The 19,114-nt window shown below is 46.2% G+C and overlaps 1 protein-coding gene across 1 annotated transcript in view; it reads left to right on the top strand.

Moving 5' to 3' along the window:
* large1 (LARGE xylosyl- and glucuronyltransferase 1) overlaps positions 1-19,114 on the top strand; it is a 558,448-nt gene that overhangs the window by 186,421 nt on the left and 352,913 nt on the right. The window contains exon 2 of the mRNA XM_038780758.1: positions 1,351-1,537. Coding sequence (XP_038636686.1) covers positions 1,432-1,537 — 106 coding nt within the window. The 5' untranslated portion in view covers positions 1,351-1,431. The remainder of the gene's footprint in view (positions 1-1,350; positions 1,538-19,114) is intronic.

The following is a 19,114-nucleotide window of genomic DNA, read 5'->3' as shown; positions in this document are numbered from 1 at the left end:
CCTGGACTGAGGAACAGGGGAGCTCGATCCTGGACTATATAACAATGAGCTAGAACCTGGACTGTGGAACAGTGAGCTAGAACCTGGACTGAGGAACAGAGAGCTCGAACCTGGATTGGGGAACAGTGTGCTAACATGTAGACTGAAGAACAGGGAACTAGAACTTGGAATGGGAAGCAGTGAGCTACAATGTGGAATCTGGAACAGTGAGCGAGAATGTGGACTGGGGAACAGGGAGCCAGAACCTGTACCGACGAACAGGGAGCTAGAACCTGGACTGTGGAACAGTGAGCTGGAACCTGGACTGGTGAACAATGAGCTAGATCTTGGACTGGGGAACAGGGAACTAGAACCTGGACTGTGGGGACACAGTGCTAGAACCTGGACTATGGAGTGCATTGTGTTAGAATCTGGATTGTGAAAGTGGTCTAGAATAAAAACTGGCAGCATGTGGGGGTGACTTATAATAAAGATGGGTTGGGGGGCCTCATCCCTGCAACCCAAAGTGATCTAGAACAGAGTGCGAGAGTGGTGGTCTCAAAGTTTGATAATGGACTGCTGAACATTGTTCCCGTACATAGACTGACCTAGCGCAAGACTGCAGACCAGCGGTTCAGATCGTGGATTCAAGACCAGCGAATCAGATCCATAACTGGAACATTGATAACGTGTGTGTTTGTAGGCATGCGCATGCATTTATTTATCTGTTGATCTGGAACACAAGATGAGGTGCCAGGGACAGTGATCTAGAATGCCAATTGGGGAGCAGCGATCTAGACCATGGATCTGGACACAGTGGACTAGAATGAAGATTGGGGGGGCGAGGGGAGGAGATGCGGTAATTATTGACAACCTAACAGAGCTGTGATCGAGAATGCGAACTGCGGGCAATGAGCGGGAACACTGGCTGGAGACAGAGCTAGACTACCGAGTGGGAGCTAATGAGCTGCAACATGATTTATGTCCCAGATTTTCCAATGGTCGAGGATTTAGCTTAAATTTCTGGAGACGGCAGGACAATACAGGAGGGTAGACAACCTGACTCACAATGAAGGAAAAATCGTGGCTCCAATGTTTTCCTTGAGTTATTTTGTAGGTTGTCAAGATTTATAACCTGATTACTGTGAGCATTGTTTTAGGTGCTCTGATTTTCATCCTGTTTAACACTGATTTTTAAGTGTTCTGGATTACACACCAGTTTGTATCATCGTTACGCCACAGCGCGTAGCATTGTCAGATTGTCTTTCAAAACCTTTCCTTCCCAGCTGGCGTTGTTGCATTAAGGGAATGTGTGGGCACAGCTCGTCGACCCGAACAAGTTGCCAAGTGATCCTGTCTTTCTAATTTCAGGGACTAACATGCACCTTGCTGAGGATCTGATGTTACCCACCTAGGAACAGCACCGCCAACCTGACTCCGACATTCCCCAGGATGCTGGGAATCTGCAGAGGACGCCGGAAGTTCCTTGCGGCCACCCTGACCGTTCTCTTTGTGCCAGCATTTACCTGGATTTACCTCTTCTCTGGAACGTTTAAAGGCAAGTGTTGTAATTGTACCTCTCGCTCCGTCTCTTCCTCTACCCTGAATGCTATTTCAGAAAGTCATGGTGGGGAGATTAGTGAGTGGACTCGATGTTGGACAGAGAATTGACAATGAGTCGTTGACACATAAGAAACTGGTTGGTTGCTGTGTTAACATATGAAGAGGGGCAGGGGATTGTCAGGATTCCACGATTGAGTAATCTGGGCGAAAGATCACTCGAGGCAGTAAAATCGTATTTACTTTTAATTTTCTTTCAACGTTCCTCCTTGTTCATTCGTTATAAAAATATTGGCGGTGGGGCCAAACATCTGTTGACTCACTGAAGAATCATCTACGTGGGTAATAAGAACATAAGAACATAAGAACTAGGAGCAGGAGTAGGCCATCTGGCCCCTCGAGCCTGCTCCGCCATTCAATGAGATCATGGCTGATCTTTTGTGGACTCAGCTCCACTTTCCGGCCCGAACACCATAACCCTTAATCCCTTTATTCTTCAAAAAACTATCTATCTTTACCTTAAAAACATGTAATGAAGGAGCCTCAACTGCTTCACTGGGCAAGGAATTCCATAGATTCACAACCCTTTGGGTGAAGAAGTTCCTCCTAAACTCAGTCCTAAATCTACTTCCCCTTATTTTGAGGCTATGTCCCCTGTAATGAAGTCTGTTCCCTTTCTGATTGGCAGAGCAAGGTGAGCTGCCTTGATGACTGCCATGTCGGGTGCCCAATGGCAGGAGTGCTGGTGGGAGGGGCGGGGAGGAGGCAGGTAGTCATGTGAGGAAAACATCGAGGGATATGTCCAGCCAGGTTTGACTCTGTTTGGGAGTGGGTTGGTGGGGATGGGATGTGGTTTGGATACATTCCTTTAGAATGGCCTAACTTGGACAGAGTGGATTCCTTAACCTGTATTGAGCTTGTGAGATGGACATCCAGGCAGCGAAAATTTGAATGTCCAGAATGGGTGAAAGTTTCATCATTCAGGCATAATTAAATCATCGGCGGATCGTATTAAGCTTTGTTTTATGGCTCCTGTGTTAACCAGGTGGATGTGAATCAACTAAGTGGCCAGCATTCTTTTGACCTTGGCTGTGGCATTGGTTAATAGCTACAACTTATTTATGTGATATCTGAGACTTGTGTCGCATTTGACTCCTCTCAACATGACATCCTTGGAAAAATTATTGCCCTAAACATTTGGCTTTGTAACGTTTTTTAAAATGAGCTCTATACAACCCTCTAAGAACCCAAGGTCGCGTGCAGCAAGCACGCCCTGATTTCAAACTCCAAGTGTGCTGTTAGCCATATTGGTAAAGGCCAAAGGTCAGGTGTGTTTGAGGTCTCCGCTGTGGGACTGACTGGCTGGCATTAAAGCAGGTGGCTCAGGCTGCAGGCAGCCTAACCAAGGTCCTTATAGGTTGCAAAATTCCACCTCTTCCCATTCCCTTAGTTTGAGTTGGCATTTTCCATCCCCTCAGATATTAGCTGGGATTTTCCGGCTCTGTCATTGCAGGCCAACCGTGGGAGATTTGGCAGCCCAGCCAAAAGTCCATTGCTTTTGGCAAGACCGGACAATCCCTTTTTTTTAAAATGAAGAGTACACAATTATTTTGTTTTTCTAATTATGGGCAATCTGCCTAACCAGCACATCTTTGGGTTGTGGGGGTGAAACCCAAGCAGACACGGGGAGAATGTGCAAACTCCACACAGACAGTGACCCAGGGCTGGGATTCGAATCTGGGTCTTCAGCGCTGCAGTCCCAGTGCTAACCACTGCGCCACATGCCACCCTGGAGACCAGACAATCCTGACAGTGGGCGGGAGGCGAAGGCTAGGCTGGCAAATCCTACCTATTGTCTCCATCTTCTCACTCCAGCTTTCCTTTGCAACTTCACACTGGCATCCCTCCTCAGCACATTTCCAGGTTCCTACACTCTTCCGCAAATCCCGTATTCAGTACCAATACTCATCAGTATTAGTATGGAAACTGTGATGTGGAAATTGATGAGATTGAAGGCCGATAAATCCCCAGGACCTGATAATCCAGATCCCAGAGTACGTAAGGAATGACCCTAGAAATAGTGGATGCATTGGTGGTCATTGCGGGGTACCTAATGTAACCCCACTACTTAAAAAGGGAGGTCGAGAGAAAATGGATTTATTGACCAATCAGCCTGGCATCGGTAGTGGGGAAAATTCTAGAGTCCATTTATAAAAGATTTTACAGCAGAGCAGTTAGAAAACAGTGGCAGGATAGGACAGGGTCAGCACGGATTTACGATCATGCTTGACAAACCGACTGGAATTCTTCGAGGATGTAACTTAGAGTTGATGAGGGGGAGCCAGTGGATGTGGTTTATTTAGACTTTGAGTGACCTTTGGCAAAGTCCCGCCTAAGAGTTTAGCATGTAAAATTAAAGAGCATGGGATTGGCGATGGTGTATTGAGATGGATAGAAAACCAGTTGGCAGGCAGGAAACAAAGAGTAGGAATTAATGGGCCTTTTTCCAAGTGGCCAAATTTGCAGATGACATAAAGCTGGGTGGGTGGGTGGGGGGGGCAAGCGAACCATGTCCACATGTTTTAGGCATGTCCAAAACTGAGGGGATTTTGGCAGTGGTTCGCCGACACCATGTCCACTGTATTAAATATGAGGGTGGCAATGAGTCCGGAAGTGGCGATTTTTGGGGTATCGCAGGACCCGTGAATTCAGGAGGAGAAAGAGGCAGATGTTCTGGCCTTTGCTTTCCTGGTAGCCCGGAGGCGTATATTGCTGGCGTGGAGGGACTCAAAGCCCCCAAAATTGGAGACCTGGCTTTCAGACATGGCAGGTTTCCTCTGTCTGGAAAAAATTAAGTTCTCCATGAGAGTGTCTCTGCTAGGGTTCACCCAGAGGTGGCAACTATTCGTTGACTTCCTCGCAGAGAATTAAATATCAGCAGAAGTGGGGGAGGGGGGGGGGGGAGGTTAGTGTAGCATAAGGGGGTAAGTAATGGCAGGACCTGTGGGAGAAATTGGCGGAATTTGCACTATGTATATACTTTTCTCTTTTCTTGTTATTTATATTGTGGATTTTGTTGTTGTTAAACTGCCAAAGAAAATAACTCAATAAAACGTTTAATAAAAAAAAAGGTTGAATGTGTTGTGGAGCTATGTTGGGAACCCTGTTTGCATCTCATGAATGTTTATTACAATGCAACACACCAGAATCCTGTTCCTCCTCCAAGCATAGTGTCCCCATCTGCTTTCACACTATACATAAAGTGACGGGTATCTGGTGAGGTAGACTACTTCTTCCTGGACTTTCAGGTCAAAAGCCACTTCATGTCTTCCTTTTGCACCGTCACTGTGAGATATCAGTTGCCTTAATCCTTAAACTGTGCCAAAGCTGGGCACGGGAGGGGTGAGACCAGGGCACAACAGTGGAGACGTCAAGGAACAGAGAGGAAAGAGTGAATGGCTGCCTGGGAATCGGTCGAACGTTGGCGCGTATGAGATAACAGTGGGGCGGGTTCACTTCTAGATTGCCCAACCATGAGGTTCAATATGCTTCTTGTGGCTGCTTAATCAGCTGCCTCACTATCCAGCGGACGTCACTCCGACTTTCTCTTTTACCGCTGGACTTAGTCCTTGGAAAGAAAAATTCTGCCCAAAGATTGGAAAATGAAGAGTGGTTTCGGCGCCAGAGACCAAAAAGATCGGGTGGGTGAGAGAAAATTGAGAAATTTAAAAGATGCCTAAGAACAACTTATTACTGACAGGAATAAGACCACAGTTTCAGTTTTTCCTTTCCTGGGCAGAGAGGCAGAATGTCCATGCAGTTGCATTAAATCTAGTTATTAAAACAGTCCTTACGCTGATTAGTACCAGCCCTGACTTTCTGTGGCGAGCCAAATGGATAATTAACATGCAAATGTCTTGAGACTCGCGTGGCATTGTGAGCAAGCTGCTGTTTTCACAAGGTTTGCAATGGAGTGGCATAAATCATCCAGCAACATGTGGACTTCAGCAACTCATTTTGGTGCATCTTCCTCTTCATAAAGTCACTACCATTAACCACGTTATTTTTAGCAGCAAAATCATAGAAATTCGCAGCACAGAGGGAGACCATTCTACACATTGTATCTGCGCTGGCCAAGAAAATAGCTAATTGGTCTAATCCCACCATCTCCCTCTCGGCCTGCCACTCTTCGAGTGCATGTTGAAGTGTTTTCTAAATGCACGGTGCATGTCTACCTCTGCTATCCTGTCAAACAGTTAAATTCCATATCTCCACCTCCCTTTGAGAAGGTTTCTCCTCAAATCTCTTAATACTTCCATCCATTACTTAAAAACTATGCCCCCCCCCCCCTTGGAGTGGCACGGTGACACAGTGGTTAGAAATGCTGCCTCATGTCGCTGAGGACCCGAGTTTGATCCTGGCCCCGGGTCACTGACCGTGTGGAGTTTGCAAAATCTCCCTGTGTCTGCGTGGATCTCGCCACCATAAACCCAAAGATGTATAGAATAGGTGGATTGCCATGCTAAATTACTCCTTAATTGGAAATTAAAAAACTATGACCCCAAATTATTGGCCTCCCTTGCCAACAGAAATAGGTCCTTTCTATCTACTCGATCTCAGCCCCTCATACTGTTATGTACCTCAAATTTTCCCTTTGTGTCTCCTGCTCCAAAGGAAACAACCACACCCTCTCTAATCTTTCCTCATTCGTAAAATTCTCCTTTCCTGGCAACATACTCTGAAATCTCCATTGTGCCCATTCCAATGCCAGCACATCCATCCTGTGATGTAAGCAGTTCTCTGGTTGTGGTTTAACTCGTGTTGCAGCCGAACCTCCCTCCTCCTTTAGTCCACGCCTTGGCTAGTAAAAGAAAGATTTCCTGACAACCTTACCAACCATTATCTCTGGATGTGCACTCCTTCTGTTCTTGTACATCTCTCTGTATCCTACAAATCATTCGGCATTCCTCTGTCTAGTTTGCTCTTCAAATCCATCAGCCTCCATGTTGGATTCCGTTTGCCATTTTTCCGCCCTTCTGATCGGCCCATTGATAGCTTTCTGGGGTTTGCAGCTTTCGATCCTTCTGTTTGACACATCAAACTTTGTCTAATCTGCAACCGTATTGATTCATGCCCCATGCATTTCAGCCCAAAACAGTGCTGGAGGCCACGGATAGCAAGGGGCCCAGTACCGAGCTCTGCAGAACCCCACTGCAAACCTTTCCAGTGCCAAAGAAACCCGTCATCCATTACCCGTTGCTTCCACGGTCCTTGATATCCAATGGGGTATTTACTTTTCTTACCAGCCTTAACATGTCAAAAGTCTTCCTAAAACCCATGTCCACTGCATCAACATAGAACATAAAACATAGAACATACAATGTAGAAGGAGGCCACCCGGCCCATCAAGTCTGCACCGACCCACTTAAGCCATCACTTCCACCCCATCTCCCCAACCCAATAACCCCTCCTAACCTTTTTGGTCACTAAGGGCAATTTAGCATGGCCAATCCACCTAACCTGCACGTATTTGGACTGTGGCAGGAAACCGGAGCACCCGGAGGAAACCCACGCAGACACTGGGAGAACGTGCAGACTCCGCACAGACAGTGACCCAGCAGGGAATCGAACCTGGGACCCTGGCGCTGTGAAGCCACAGTACTAACCACTATGCTAAAACTCGTGCCAGCTTCACCAATCCTCTTTGCCACTTCCTCGAAAGAATTCAATCAAGCTAGTCAGACGGGACCTTCTCTCGACAAATCTAAACTCCGTGCCCTTGACTAATCTGCGTCTTTGTCAATGACGACCAATTCAGAATGCTAAAAATCGGCTGCCAATGTTGAACTTGTGTAGGTTCTCTGAGACAGAGAACCAGCTCACTTGCGAAATTGAGTGGGTGCGTGGAACCAATACTGTGTCCGGCCACTGAATGACAAATGTCATTCCTGGGACAAAATGGCAAGCATCCATTTCACACTCTTCTGAATCGCTACATGCGAGCTGTATCCTTTGTCAGTTCCCAGCCAATCTTTCATACCTCGCACAACAATAAAGCAACAAAAAAAATTATCCACAATTCTGCCGAATATTGTTTCCCGTCACCTAACCGGCTAGATTAATCTTGATCTGAAGTGTCAGAAGCGATCTTCTCATGCTCATTGCTTGCTGATGTCTGTCACTTGCATGACTGTTCAAGGGAATAACTCTAATGTACCATTCAGATATTGGAATTGTTTAAAAATCATTTGCTTATTGAGAGAGGGTTTCAGGGCCGTTCCAGACGATGTTTATTTGGGAGTAGCTACTGAATGATTATGAATCTAATTCAGTGTGTCAAGCAGCGCGGACTGGGGATGGGAAGCTCTCAGACAGTGATATTGTTTCACGGATTCAGAGGCGCAGACTGGTGCGGGGGCGAGCAAGTCTTTATTTAACCATGTCATCTCTCCTTATTACAAAAATAATAGATCTGCCCAGGCAGCCAGAAAATTGATTCCTACCCGCTCCTCGCTCTGGGTTTATAGATCATTGGTGTGTGTATTGCGAGGAGGAGCTCTTGAAGATGAAAATTGAACGAAAGGCCTCGCGTTAGCTTTATGCAAAACGCTTTTAACAGAAAGAAGAATGGATCTCAGTTGGATTACATTGAATTTGACAGCATAGTAACAGGCCATTTAGTGCAATAGGTTTGTGTCAATGTTTATGCTCGACACGAGGCTCCTCCTTCCTTCCTTCATCTCACTCTATCAGCTCGATCTGTTTTTATCTCACTCCAGCTTTTCCAGCTCCCCTTTCAATATAGCTACACTATTCATCCTGATTCACCTGAGGAAGGAGCCGCGCTCCGAAAGCTCGAGTTTGAAACAAACCTGTTGGACTTTAACCTGGTGTTGTAAGACTTCTTACTATTCATCCTAATGAGGCCTTGCGTTGCATCTAGTTTAGCTTTCTAACCACTCTGCATAAAGAGGTTTCTCCTGAATTCTGTACTGGATTTAATAGTAACTAGCTTCTATTTATGTCCCTTAGCTTTGGACTTCCCCACAAGTAGAAAAACCTTCTCTAGGCCTGATCAAACGCCGACATAATTGGAAAGGCCTCTGTGAAGTCAGTCTTTTCTGGAGAAGGTTGATTTTTGACTGAGAAACCTGTTGCTTTGAGGAGGCAACCTTCAGTTTACACACATTTGCTTCTCAAAGTAGATTGTGTGAAGTGGTTTGGCTGCATCTAACCTGTAACAACGGGCGCGATAGACCGACTGCGTCCCGCCGGAATCGGAACGGGACCCGGCTAGTAAATCCCGCAGGAGGCCTCTCCCAGGATTCCCAACAGTTGTTATGCCTTGCAATATTTTACGGGATCTTGCGAGACTTTGCAATCTGTACCCCGCCCACAATGGGTGGGACTCAGCCTCACAGTGCCACCTGGGCACCCTGGCAGTGCCATCTAGGTGCCTCCCTGACAGTGCCAGGCTGGCAGTGCCAAAGTGCCTGGCACCTTGCATTTTGCCCACACTGGGGATTGGGCCTAGGGGTGCTCTGCGTGAGGTTGTGTGCGGGGAGGCTCGAGGACCCCAAAACAGGTGAGTTGGGGCATTGGGGGGGGGGGGGGATCTGGGGGTCACGTTGGGGTGTCGAGCGATCAGGGCGCCTTCTCCTGCACTGAGAAACTCCACTTGTCAGAGCTCCTCATTGTAGGAAATATGATTGAATGTGACCTTGGAGCGTTCCCCATTGAGGTCCAAAAAAAAGAGTGCCATTAGACGGCACTGGGAATGACCCCTCTAATCCCGCCAAGAATAAACTTTTCTTTGGTTAGATCGCGCCCAATGTGCCCCGAGATGCTACACAGCGGCATGACAAAATTTGACACCAGGCCATATCAGATACGAGCAGGTGAACAAAGCTTGATTATAGTTTTTAAGGAGCATCTTAGAGAGCAGGCTGTAGGGGTGATTAGGCATTCGAGAGCTTGGGGTCTGGTCATTTTAAAGCATGGCCGCCAATGGTGGGAGTGGAGGAATGCACATGGAGGCCAGATATGGAGGAACCAGCGGCGACGGGAGCTTGTTGGGCTGGAGGAGGTGACGGGGATGGGAAGGGACAGAGGATGGATGATGCTGATGGAGGAAGTCATATCTTTGAAGGCTCTGAGATGCCAAGTCTGGAAGGTTCCATCTCAAATCCCCAGACTCTGTCTGAGCTGAGGCATTGACTAGTATGCTTCTATCATTAGAGTCATAGAGGGTCATAGAGTTTTTCCAGCCAGGAAAGAGCCCTTTGGTCCACTGTGTCCTCGCTGACCATCAAGCACCCATTTACTTCAGTCCCATTTTCCAGCACTTGGCCTGGAGCCTTGTCTGCTGTAGTATTTCAAGTGCTCATTTAAATACTTCTTAAAAGTTCTAAGGGTTCCCACCTCTACCACCCTTTCAGGAAGCGAGTTCCAGATTCCCACCAACCCCTGGGTGAAAAATCACTCTGAGCCAAATCCTTATTGTTATCTATTGACTCCTATTCGATGTTGAGGATATGCAGTCAGTAGAGAATCAACCTCATGAATAATGCCGTACATGGCCTAATAGCTTACTGGCATGAATTATAGATTCCAAACTACAGGAATTCATTTTTCCTTGTTGGAATGTGGGCACTAACATGGCACTATATATTACCCAACTGCCAATACAAAAAATGGGGCCTAGTTCTAACACGTTCAAAACTCATTCCCTTAGACAGTAAATCGGAATCTAATGTGTCAACTCTGCAGTCTGCGTCCAGGGCCATATATAGCAAACTTCCTTCCCTGAAGGACATAAGTGAGTCAGTAGCTTTTTACATCAGTTCACATCACCCACTTTTTGATGGATTTATTCAGTTAAATTCCACAGTTTACCATGGTGGGATTTGAACACGCTACTTCTAGAATGTTCATCCAGTATCATAACTACTAGGGCACCATGCTTACTATGAAAAGGAAAAATGTCAAGTGGCTGACCCCGTTGACCTTGCACGAACTAGGGCAAGATGGTTGCTTAGTGATAATGTCACTCGACTAGTAATCCTGATGTGGAGATGCCGGCGTTGGACTGGGGTGAGCACAGTAAGAAGTCTTACAACACCAGGTTAAAGTTCAACAAGTTTGTTTCAAACACGAGCTTTCGGAGCACTGCTCCTTCCTCAGGTGAATTATGGTGTTGTAAGACTTCTTACTGGACTATTAATCCAGCAGACCTAGGCTAATGCTCTGGGATGTGAGTTCAAATCCCACAACAGCAGTTCGCGAAATCTCAATGCAATTAATAAAATATGGAATATAGAGCTAGTCTCAGTAATGGTGATTTTGAAAATTGCCACAGTTCCAGAGGACCATAGGCTGCTCTCCCCCCTTTTTGAGGTGATTTAACCTGAGGGTCACCACACCTCGGGAGAGGGGACAAGGTTGAGAAGGGCATGCCTTCATGGTATCCGCAGCCAGTACTGGTATTGAAGCAGCGCTGTTGGCGTAGCTCCGTATCGCGAACCAGCCGTCCAGCCAACTGAGCGAACCGACCTCCAGGTCATGTCATCGATAGGTGTAAAAACCCATCTGCTTCATTAATGGATGGAAATCTGCCATTAATGGATGGAAACCTGGCCTGGCCTAGATGTGACTTCAGACCCACAGAAATGTGGTTGAATCTTAACCTCCACAATGGCCTAGCAAGCCACTCAGTTCATCGGTGAATAGGATGGGCAACAAATGTTGACCTCGCCAGCAACACCTACATCCCATCAAAGAACAGAACCAAATAACCTGCCCTTCACTCAACCTGGAGCATCACTTCACATCCTGGCCCTATCATGTGAAAATGATCATGTATGTAATTTTATCCACCTTTTCAATAATTTTAATTCCGAATATGACCCGGAGGATAGAGGAACAAGACGTTGCTCTTGTTCCATCGTATTGGGATCCACAACACAGCTTGCAAAACCTATGAGGGTGCTAGTTGTGAACCTTGGTGTTTAACAGAATTGGAGAACGTGGAGCAGTGACTGTTTGCCATTAGGGTTTAGCTTGTCTGCCATGGCAGTGGGTAGCACACTTGTCTTTGAGTCCATGGTTTGTGGGTTTAAGTCGAAATTAAGGATAAAATAGCCAGGCCAAAATCTGTCGCCGTACTGAGGAAGGGCCGCACTGTAAGACGTGCCCTCTATCAGATGGACCAGTAAACCATGACCCTGCCTGTCCTCTTGAGGGTTATAAAAGATCCCAGGGCATTATTTCAGAGAGGTCTTGGCCAAGATCGATTTTCCCCTCGATCAAAATTACTACAACAGATTATCTCATTATCTCGTTGCTGTTTGAAGGTCCTTGCTATGTATCAATTGGTTGCTGTATTTTTCTATATTACAACAGTAAGTACACTTCAAAATTACCTGATTTATGGCTGTGAAATGTTTTGAGACCTCCGGGGATTGTGAAAGGTGCTATATAAATGCAAATCTTTCCTTCAGGCACTGTGGAAATAAAGTGCCTCCCAAAACCCTGGTTATATCTAAATGTAGGCATGCATTCCAGGAATAGCCTGATCCAGAAAAATAGGCAAGGGCTTCGTGTTAGGAATGGGGTTAACAGACTTTTCAATTAAATACTAAGTTGATGTCAATTATCCAATAGAAGTCACTGATATATAAAGGGATTACAGGTGGCACTATTTATTGGTGGAGATTTGTGTGTGAAGTTGGATCAAAGAAATAAAGGTGTTTCACGGAGAAGCAGAACTCTTGACTCCTTTACTCTCCAGCAATCCAGAAGCTTAAACATTTCGTACCAACACAGTTCTTGTGAAATACATGATTGTGCTGTGATAGCTATTGTCGGTTTTACCATCACTAATTGATGGGGAAACTTGCAGAAGATATTATTGACTGACAAGGTGAAGGAAGTGAATTAACATCAGTCTCAATATAGTCATTAATCCAGCAGTGCTTTATTAACCTTGTCAGTCTAAGTACATTAATGTTCATTTCAGTTCTCCTATCATGCTGGTAATATCTAGCATTTCCCTTGCTTTCTTGGTCTGGAATGCTAGTGTATGCTGCGTGGTTGTTACCCTGCACTCGGAGTGTTTGCCGAAGCCTTCTTTTTATGGGCCTTTGGCTTTAGTAGGGGACTGTCACTGTTGATATGACTGCTGAGATAGCAGTACCTCCATTGATGTCTTCCTTCTCTTGTTCTCTCATGCAATACAATGCTCTAACCCGTGATCACATAGATATGAAAAGACAAGAATGAATGGGCTAAAAGGGCAATGGGAAAAAAAAGAGAAGAGTGAACAGATAAATACATGGATTGAAATATTGATTATATTGTGAGTGAATATTTATGAAGCGAGCTCATATCTGAAAGACTCCTGCTTGAGATTGGCCCAAAGCTTACTGTTCTGATTGCCCCGACAAACCAAATTCTTCAAATGTCAGTGGGAGTCACAACTTAGATCAAATAGTTTTTGAAATCATTGATTTTTCTTTTTTTTTTAAATTTGACCCTTTAAAAAAAATTTTGAGTACCCAATTCATTTTTTCCAATTAAGGGGCAATTTAGCGTGGCCAATCCACCTACCCTGCACATCTTTGGGTTGTGGGGGTGAAACCCACGCTGACTCGGGGAGATTGTGCAAACTCCACATGGGCAGTGACCCAGAGCTGCGATCGAACCTGGAACCCATGGCACCGTGAGGCAGCAGTGCTAATCACTGGGCCACAGTGCTGCTCAAAAATGTGAATCATCTTAAATTAAAAAAAAAAACATTTTTCCAATTGGGGGCAATTTAGCGTGGCTAATCCAACTTTGGGTTGTGGGGTGAGACCCACGCGCACACTGGGCGAATATACGATCTCCACATGGACAGTGACTTGGGGGCAGGATTGAACCCAGGTCCTCAGTGTCTTAAAGCAGCAGTGCTAACCACTGCACCACCCTATTGATTGTTCTTTCTAATGACCTTGATGTTTGAACGAAGTTTTGACGGTGAGACTCCCTCTTGAAACCGAATGGTGCTCTCATTATTTAGTATTTACTTAGTTAAGAGCGGGAGCGTTACAAGTTTGTGATTGTTCCTTAACTATTGTTTTTGGCAGAATGGTATTAGTCAGTCCCACAATTAATTTGATACAATCATAAAATCCTGACAGAAGGAGGCCATTCAGCCCATCAAGTTAGCACCAACCTTCTGAAAGAGCACCCAAGCCACGGCTCCGCCCTATCCCCACAGCCCTGTAACCCACCTAACCTGCACACAGACAATTTAGCACGGCCAATCCATCTAACCAAGTCTTTGGACTGCGGGAGGAAACCGGAGCATCCGGAGGAAACCTATGCAGACACGGGAGAAAATGCAAACTCCACACAGGCAGACACCCAAGGCCGGAATTGGACCCGGGTCCCAGGTGCTGTGAGGCAGCAGTGTTAACCACTGTGCCACCGTGCCATGGAATGTCTTGAGCTTAGCAATTACCTTGCACTTAATATCTAGGCATCTGATAACCCACGAGTATAATCATAGAACACATATGTCATCTGGACTGGATATTAATGTCTTTGAGATATGTTCTTTCAACACTGAGTTAGACAAGGACAGGTACACAATCATTTCACCTCTTTTGTGAAAGTACAGCAATATAGTCAGGACCAAATTCACTCACTTCAATTGGTAAAACTGGTCTGTGAGTAATCATGCAGAGACATTCCCCATTGGGCCGTTTTAATTTGCTCACAGTGTTTGTGAGACCTGACTGCGGTTTAAGTGGGGTGATCATTGTTCGGCACAACATCGAGGGCCGAAGGGCCTGTTCTGTGCTGTACTGTTCTATGTTCTATACCATTCTGTTCCCAAAGCCTAATTGACTCTCTCTCTCTCTGTCACTCTCTCTCTGTCACTCTCCCTGTGGTTTATCTCTCTCTGTTTGCAGCCAGACATGGGGTGTCTAACTTGGCAACACGACGGGAGTGTGAGGCATTTATTGATGACAAGTCGCTCGAATGTTTATAGTCTGAGGGAAAATAATTGGCGGTTACATATTATCCACTTACCCTCCACTCCCCCATCTGCTAAACCTGTGTAAATACAATTGTGCCCCCGCTCCAGAAACATTCTACAGAAACACATTCAAGAGGAATTCTGTAGCACAGCAGGGCAATGTGTGCAGGAGGCTTGGAATAGTGCATCCTTCAAAGCACTTTTGTCATTGTCTGTCCATTTTAATAGAGTTGCTGAATCTGGAAAACTTTTGTTCTCTTGCGATCCTGAGGTACCATTCCCAAATCGAGGCTGTGGCGTAGTGGTTTTGTCACTGGACTAATAACCCAGAGACCCAGAGCAATATTCTAGGGACCTAAGTTCAAATCCCACCATGGCAGATGGTGAAATTCAAATTCAATAAGAATCTGGAATTAAAAGTCTAAGGATGACCATAAAACCATTATCTATTGTAAAATAAAACCATCTGGTTCACTAATGTCCTTTAGGGAAGGAAATCTGCCATCCTTCTGGTCTGGCCTACATGTGACTCCCCAGACCCCCAGCAATGTGATTGACTCTTAAATTCCCTCCAGGATGGGTAATAAATGCTGGCCCTGCCAGCGAAGCCCAATCCCATGAACGAATAAAGTAAAAAAAAAAAATAACTTTCCGAGCCTATCAGATAGCAGTACCCCAACATAAGAACATAAGAACTAGGAGCAGGAGTAGGCCATCTGGCCCCTCGAGCCTTCTCCGCCATTCAATGAGATCATGGCTGATCTTTTGTGGACTCAGCTCCACTTTCCGGCCTGAACACCATAACCCTTAATCCCTTTATTCATCAAATAACTATCTATCTTTATCTTAAAAACATTTAATGAAGGAGCCTCTACTGCTTCACTGGGTAAGGAATTCCATAGATTCACAACCCTTTGGGTGAAGAAGTTCCTCCTAAACTCAGTCCCAACCTGCTCTCCTCCCAGGAGCGGCCACTCCAAGCAGCACGGCTCTGAGGAGAGCTTCAGTATTGTATTTTAAATGGAGTCACTGTCCTTCGAGCAAGGCTGTGGAATTGCCCACATTTACACCACAGGCGTGGGCCCAGCCATTCTTTTAGCATATATCCTGCTCGCACCAAGACCAGGATCTTCTGCTCTCGCACGACATGAATGGAGATTTCGATGGCAATGGTTTGCTGGTGTGGGGGGGCGGGGGGCGGTGGGGGAGGGGAGAGCCGGAACCCATGGGGCAACGAGGAAGCCCGAAACCACGGGGCAGAGGGAGGAGTGGGAGTGGGGTGCTGGAAGATTCCGACTGAACACTCACAGTCCAGAAGGAGGCCATTCAGCACATTATGCGTGTGCATGATCTTTGAAAGAGGCATTACCTCCATCATCGCTCAGGCAATTGATTCCACTCTCCTGCTCTCTTTCTCTTTCCTGCCTGGCAAACCATCTTTTTCAAGTATCCCCTTTTGCAAACGCATTTTGAGTCCACGTCCCCAACCCTCTTAGGCAGTGAATTCCAGAGCACAACTCGCTTCTGTGAAACACAATTCTCCTCCTTCTCCTCCCTATCTGGTTGTTTTCTTGGTTGTCTTCCTCACTGATCTATTCACACAGCAATTGTCTATCGCTATTGATAATGATAAATGCTATCAGATTTATCATTGGTCATGCACTAATTTCACTTTCCCATATTTGTCCCCTTTACTCAAGGTCTTTTAAATTGTACAATAAGAAGTCTTACAACACCAGGGTAAAGTCCAACAGGTTTCTTTCAATCACTAGTTTTCGGAGCACTGCTCCTTCCTCAGCTGAATGAAGAGGTAGGCTCCAGCCACACATATATAGACAAAGTCAAAGATGCAAGACGATAGTTTGAATGCGAGTCTTTGCAGGTAATTAAATCTTTACTGATCCAGAGATAGGGGTAACCCCAGGTTAAAGAGGTGTGAATTGTCTCAAGCCAGGACAGTTAGTAGGATTTTGCAAGCCCAGGCTAGATGGTGGGGGATGAATGTAATGCGACATGAATCCAAGGTTGAGGCCTACTCATGTGTGCGGAACTTAGCTATAAACTTCTGCTCGGCGATTCTGCGTTGTCACGTGTCCTGAAGCCTGCCTCTTTCTAATTGTACGCAACCTTTCCCTATCCTATTCCCTATTCCCTATTTTGGGGCAGCACGGTAGCATGGTGGTTAGCATAAATGCTTCACAGCTCCAGGGTCCCAGGTTCGGTTCCCGGCTGGGTCACTGTCTGTGCGGAGTCTGCACGTCCTCCCCGTGTGTGCGTGGGTTTCCTCCGGGTGCTCCGGTTTCCTCTCACAGTCCAAAGATGTGCGGGTTAGGTGGATTGGCCATGCTAAATTGCCCGTAGTGTCCTAATAAGTAAGGTTAAGACCATAAGACCATAAGACATAGGAGTGGAAGTAAGGCCATTCGGCCCATCGAGTCCACTCCACCATTCAATCATGGTTGATTTCAACTCCATTTACCCGCTCTCTCACCATAGCCCTTAATTCCTCGAGAAATCAAGAATTTATCAATTTCTGTCTTAAAGACACTCAATGTCCCGGCCTCCACCGCCCTCTGTGGCAATGAATTCCACAGACCTACCACTCAGGTTAAAGGGGGTGTTGTTGGGTGACGGGTATAGGGTGGATACGTGGGTTTGAGTAGGGTGATCATTGCTCGGCACAACTTCGAGGGCCGAAGGGCCTGTTCTGTGCTGTACTGTTCTATGTTCTATGTTCTATTCACATCGTCAGATTTTCTTTAAGGACAAGGGTTGTTCTTTGAGGCATCTACATAGAAGGAGTGCAAATCAAGCCCCGTGGAAGTCCTCAGCAGGTTGAACTACAATGTACACAAAATTGTTATGAGTTCAGTTCTACCTTTCCCATTTACTGGCAATGTTCCATCTATGTTACAGAGCCTGAGGCACCAGGGAACATCAGGAGCACCTTCTAAAAGCGTACTGCTATTCTGGGCACTGTGTTCAGTGACCAAATTGGGAGCAAGCACATTGATAACGCACACTGCCTCAGAAATTATTTTTAACAAATGATTTGCAGGCTCCCCACCCTGTCCCCTTTTATCGACCAGGCTTAACTGAATCAAACTCTTCCATGTGTTGTGATAGCGGTTTCACAGAGTGCGTTTGTAGTCTAGTCTAAATCTGCGATCGTCGCAAAATAACAATAATAATCTTTATTGTCACAAGTCGGCTTACCTTAACACTGCAATGAAGTTACAGTGAAAAGCCCCTAGTCGCCACATTCCGGCGCCTGTTCGGGTACACTGAGGGAGAATTCAGAATGTCCAATTTACCTAACAAGCACATCTTGGGGACTTGTGAGAGGAAACCAGAGCACCCGAAAGAAACCCGCGCAGACACTGGAAGAACGTGCAGACTCCGCACAGACAGTGACCCAAGCCGGGAATTGAACTTGTACCTAGCGCTGTGAAGCAACAGTGCTACCCTGCCGCCCCTTTCTAACAAATCCACAGCAACCAGCTCTTATCTTTCGATCATCAGTGAAGGGAACGTTGGGAGCAGGTTTGATAGAGGTGTTCAAAATCAGGAGGGGGTGGTGTGAGGGAGGGGAGGAGGGGGTGTGGGGGAGAGAGACCTGGACAGAGTAGATATAGAGAATCTGTTCCCATTGGCCGAGTCTTCGGCAATTCGAGGGCACCGATTTTCAAATGAGTGGCAAAAGAACAAATGGCGGCCATGAGAAAACCATTTTTTTTACAGAGCGAGTGATTTGGATTTGGAATGCGCTGTCTGAGAGTGCGATGGAGGCAAATTCAATCATGCCATTCACGCCGCATTACCTCCATCATCGCTCAGGCAATTGGTTTCCAGTCTTCTGCAGAAAAGTACAAGAAATTATGGCGTCACTCCCAAACCATGGATTAAATCCTGCAATTGTTTTTATAGTGTGTGCTGTAATCACCAAGCCAGACAACAGCTTCCACAGTGAATAAATCGAGCTCTCTGAGCCCTCCGCTGAATTTTGTCAGGGGGGTAGCCCTCAATGATGTGAGTCCTTGATTTGGGGGGGGGGCACCACCACAGCTGCCGTCCGGGTCCCCTGCAAGGCCCCAGGTGCAAAGGCCTTGGCCAGTGCAGAAATGACCGAGGAATGAGCAATATTAGCATGGCTGAATGCCGGGTAGACAGGCTGTGGGATCTGTGGTGAGGTAGTGGTTTTTAATGGTGGCGTGTGGGTTCCATCCCTGTGCCATAGAGCTTCTGCTGTTGTAGAATCACAACAGCACAGAAAGGCCCTTCGGCCCGTCGTGTCTGCCCCAGCCAAAAATAAGCACCTAACCGTTCTAAGCCCATTTCCCAGCACTTGACCCAAAGGATCACAAATGCACATCTAAATATTGCATAGATTAGAATAGAATTTACTGTGCAGAACGAGGCCATTCAGCCCATCGAGTCTGCACTGGCCCTTGGAAAGAACACCTTACTTAAGCTCACACCTCCACCCTACCCCTGTAACCCCACCTATCCTATTGGACATGAGGGTCAATTTTAGCATAGCCAATCCACTTA

This window comes from Scyliorhinus canicula, chromosome 20, assembly GCF_902713615.1.
Source record: "Scyliorhinus canicula chromosome 20, sScyCan1.1, whole genome shotgun sequence".
NCBI classification, from domain to species: Eukaryota; Metazoa; Chordata; class Chondrichthyes; order Carcharhiniformes; family Scyliorhinidae; genus Scyliorhinus; species Scyliorhinus canicula.
This window is presented reverse-complemented; position numbering and strand designations above follow the sequence as displayed.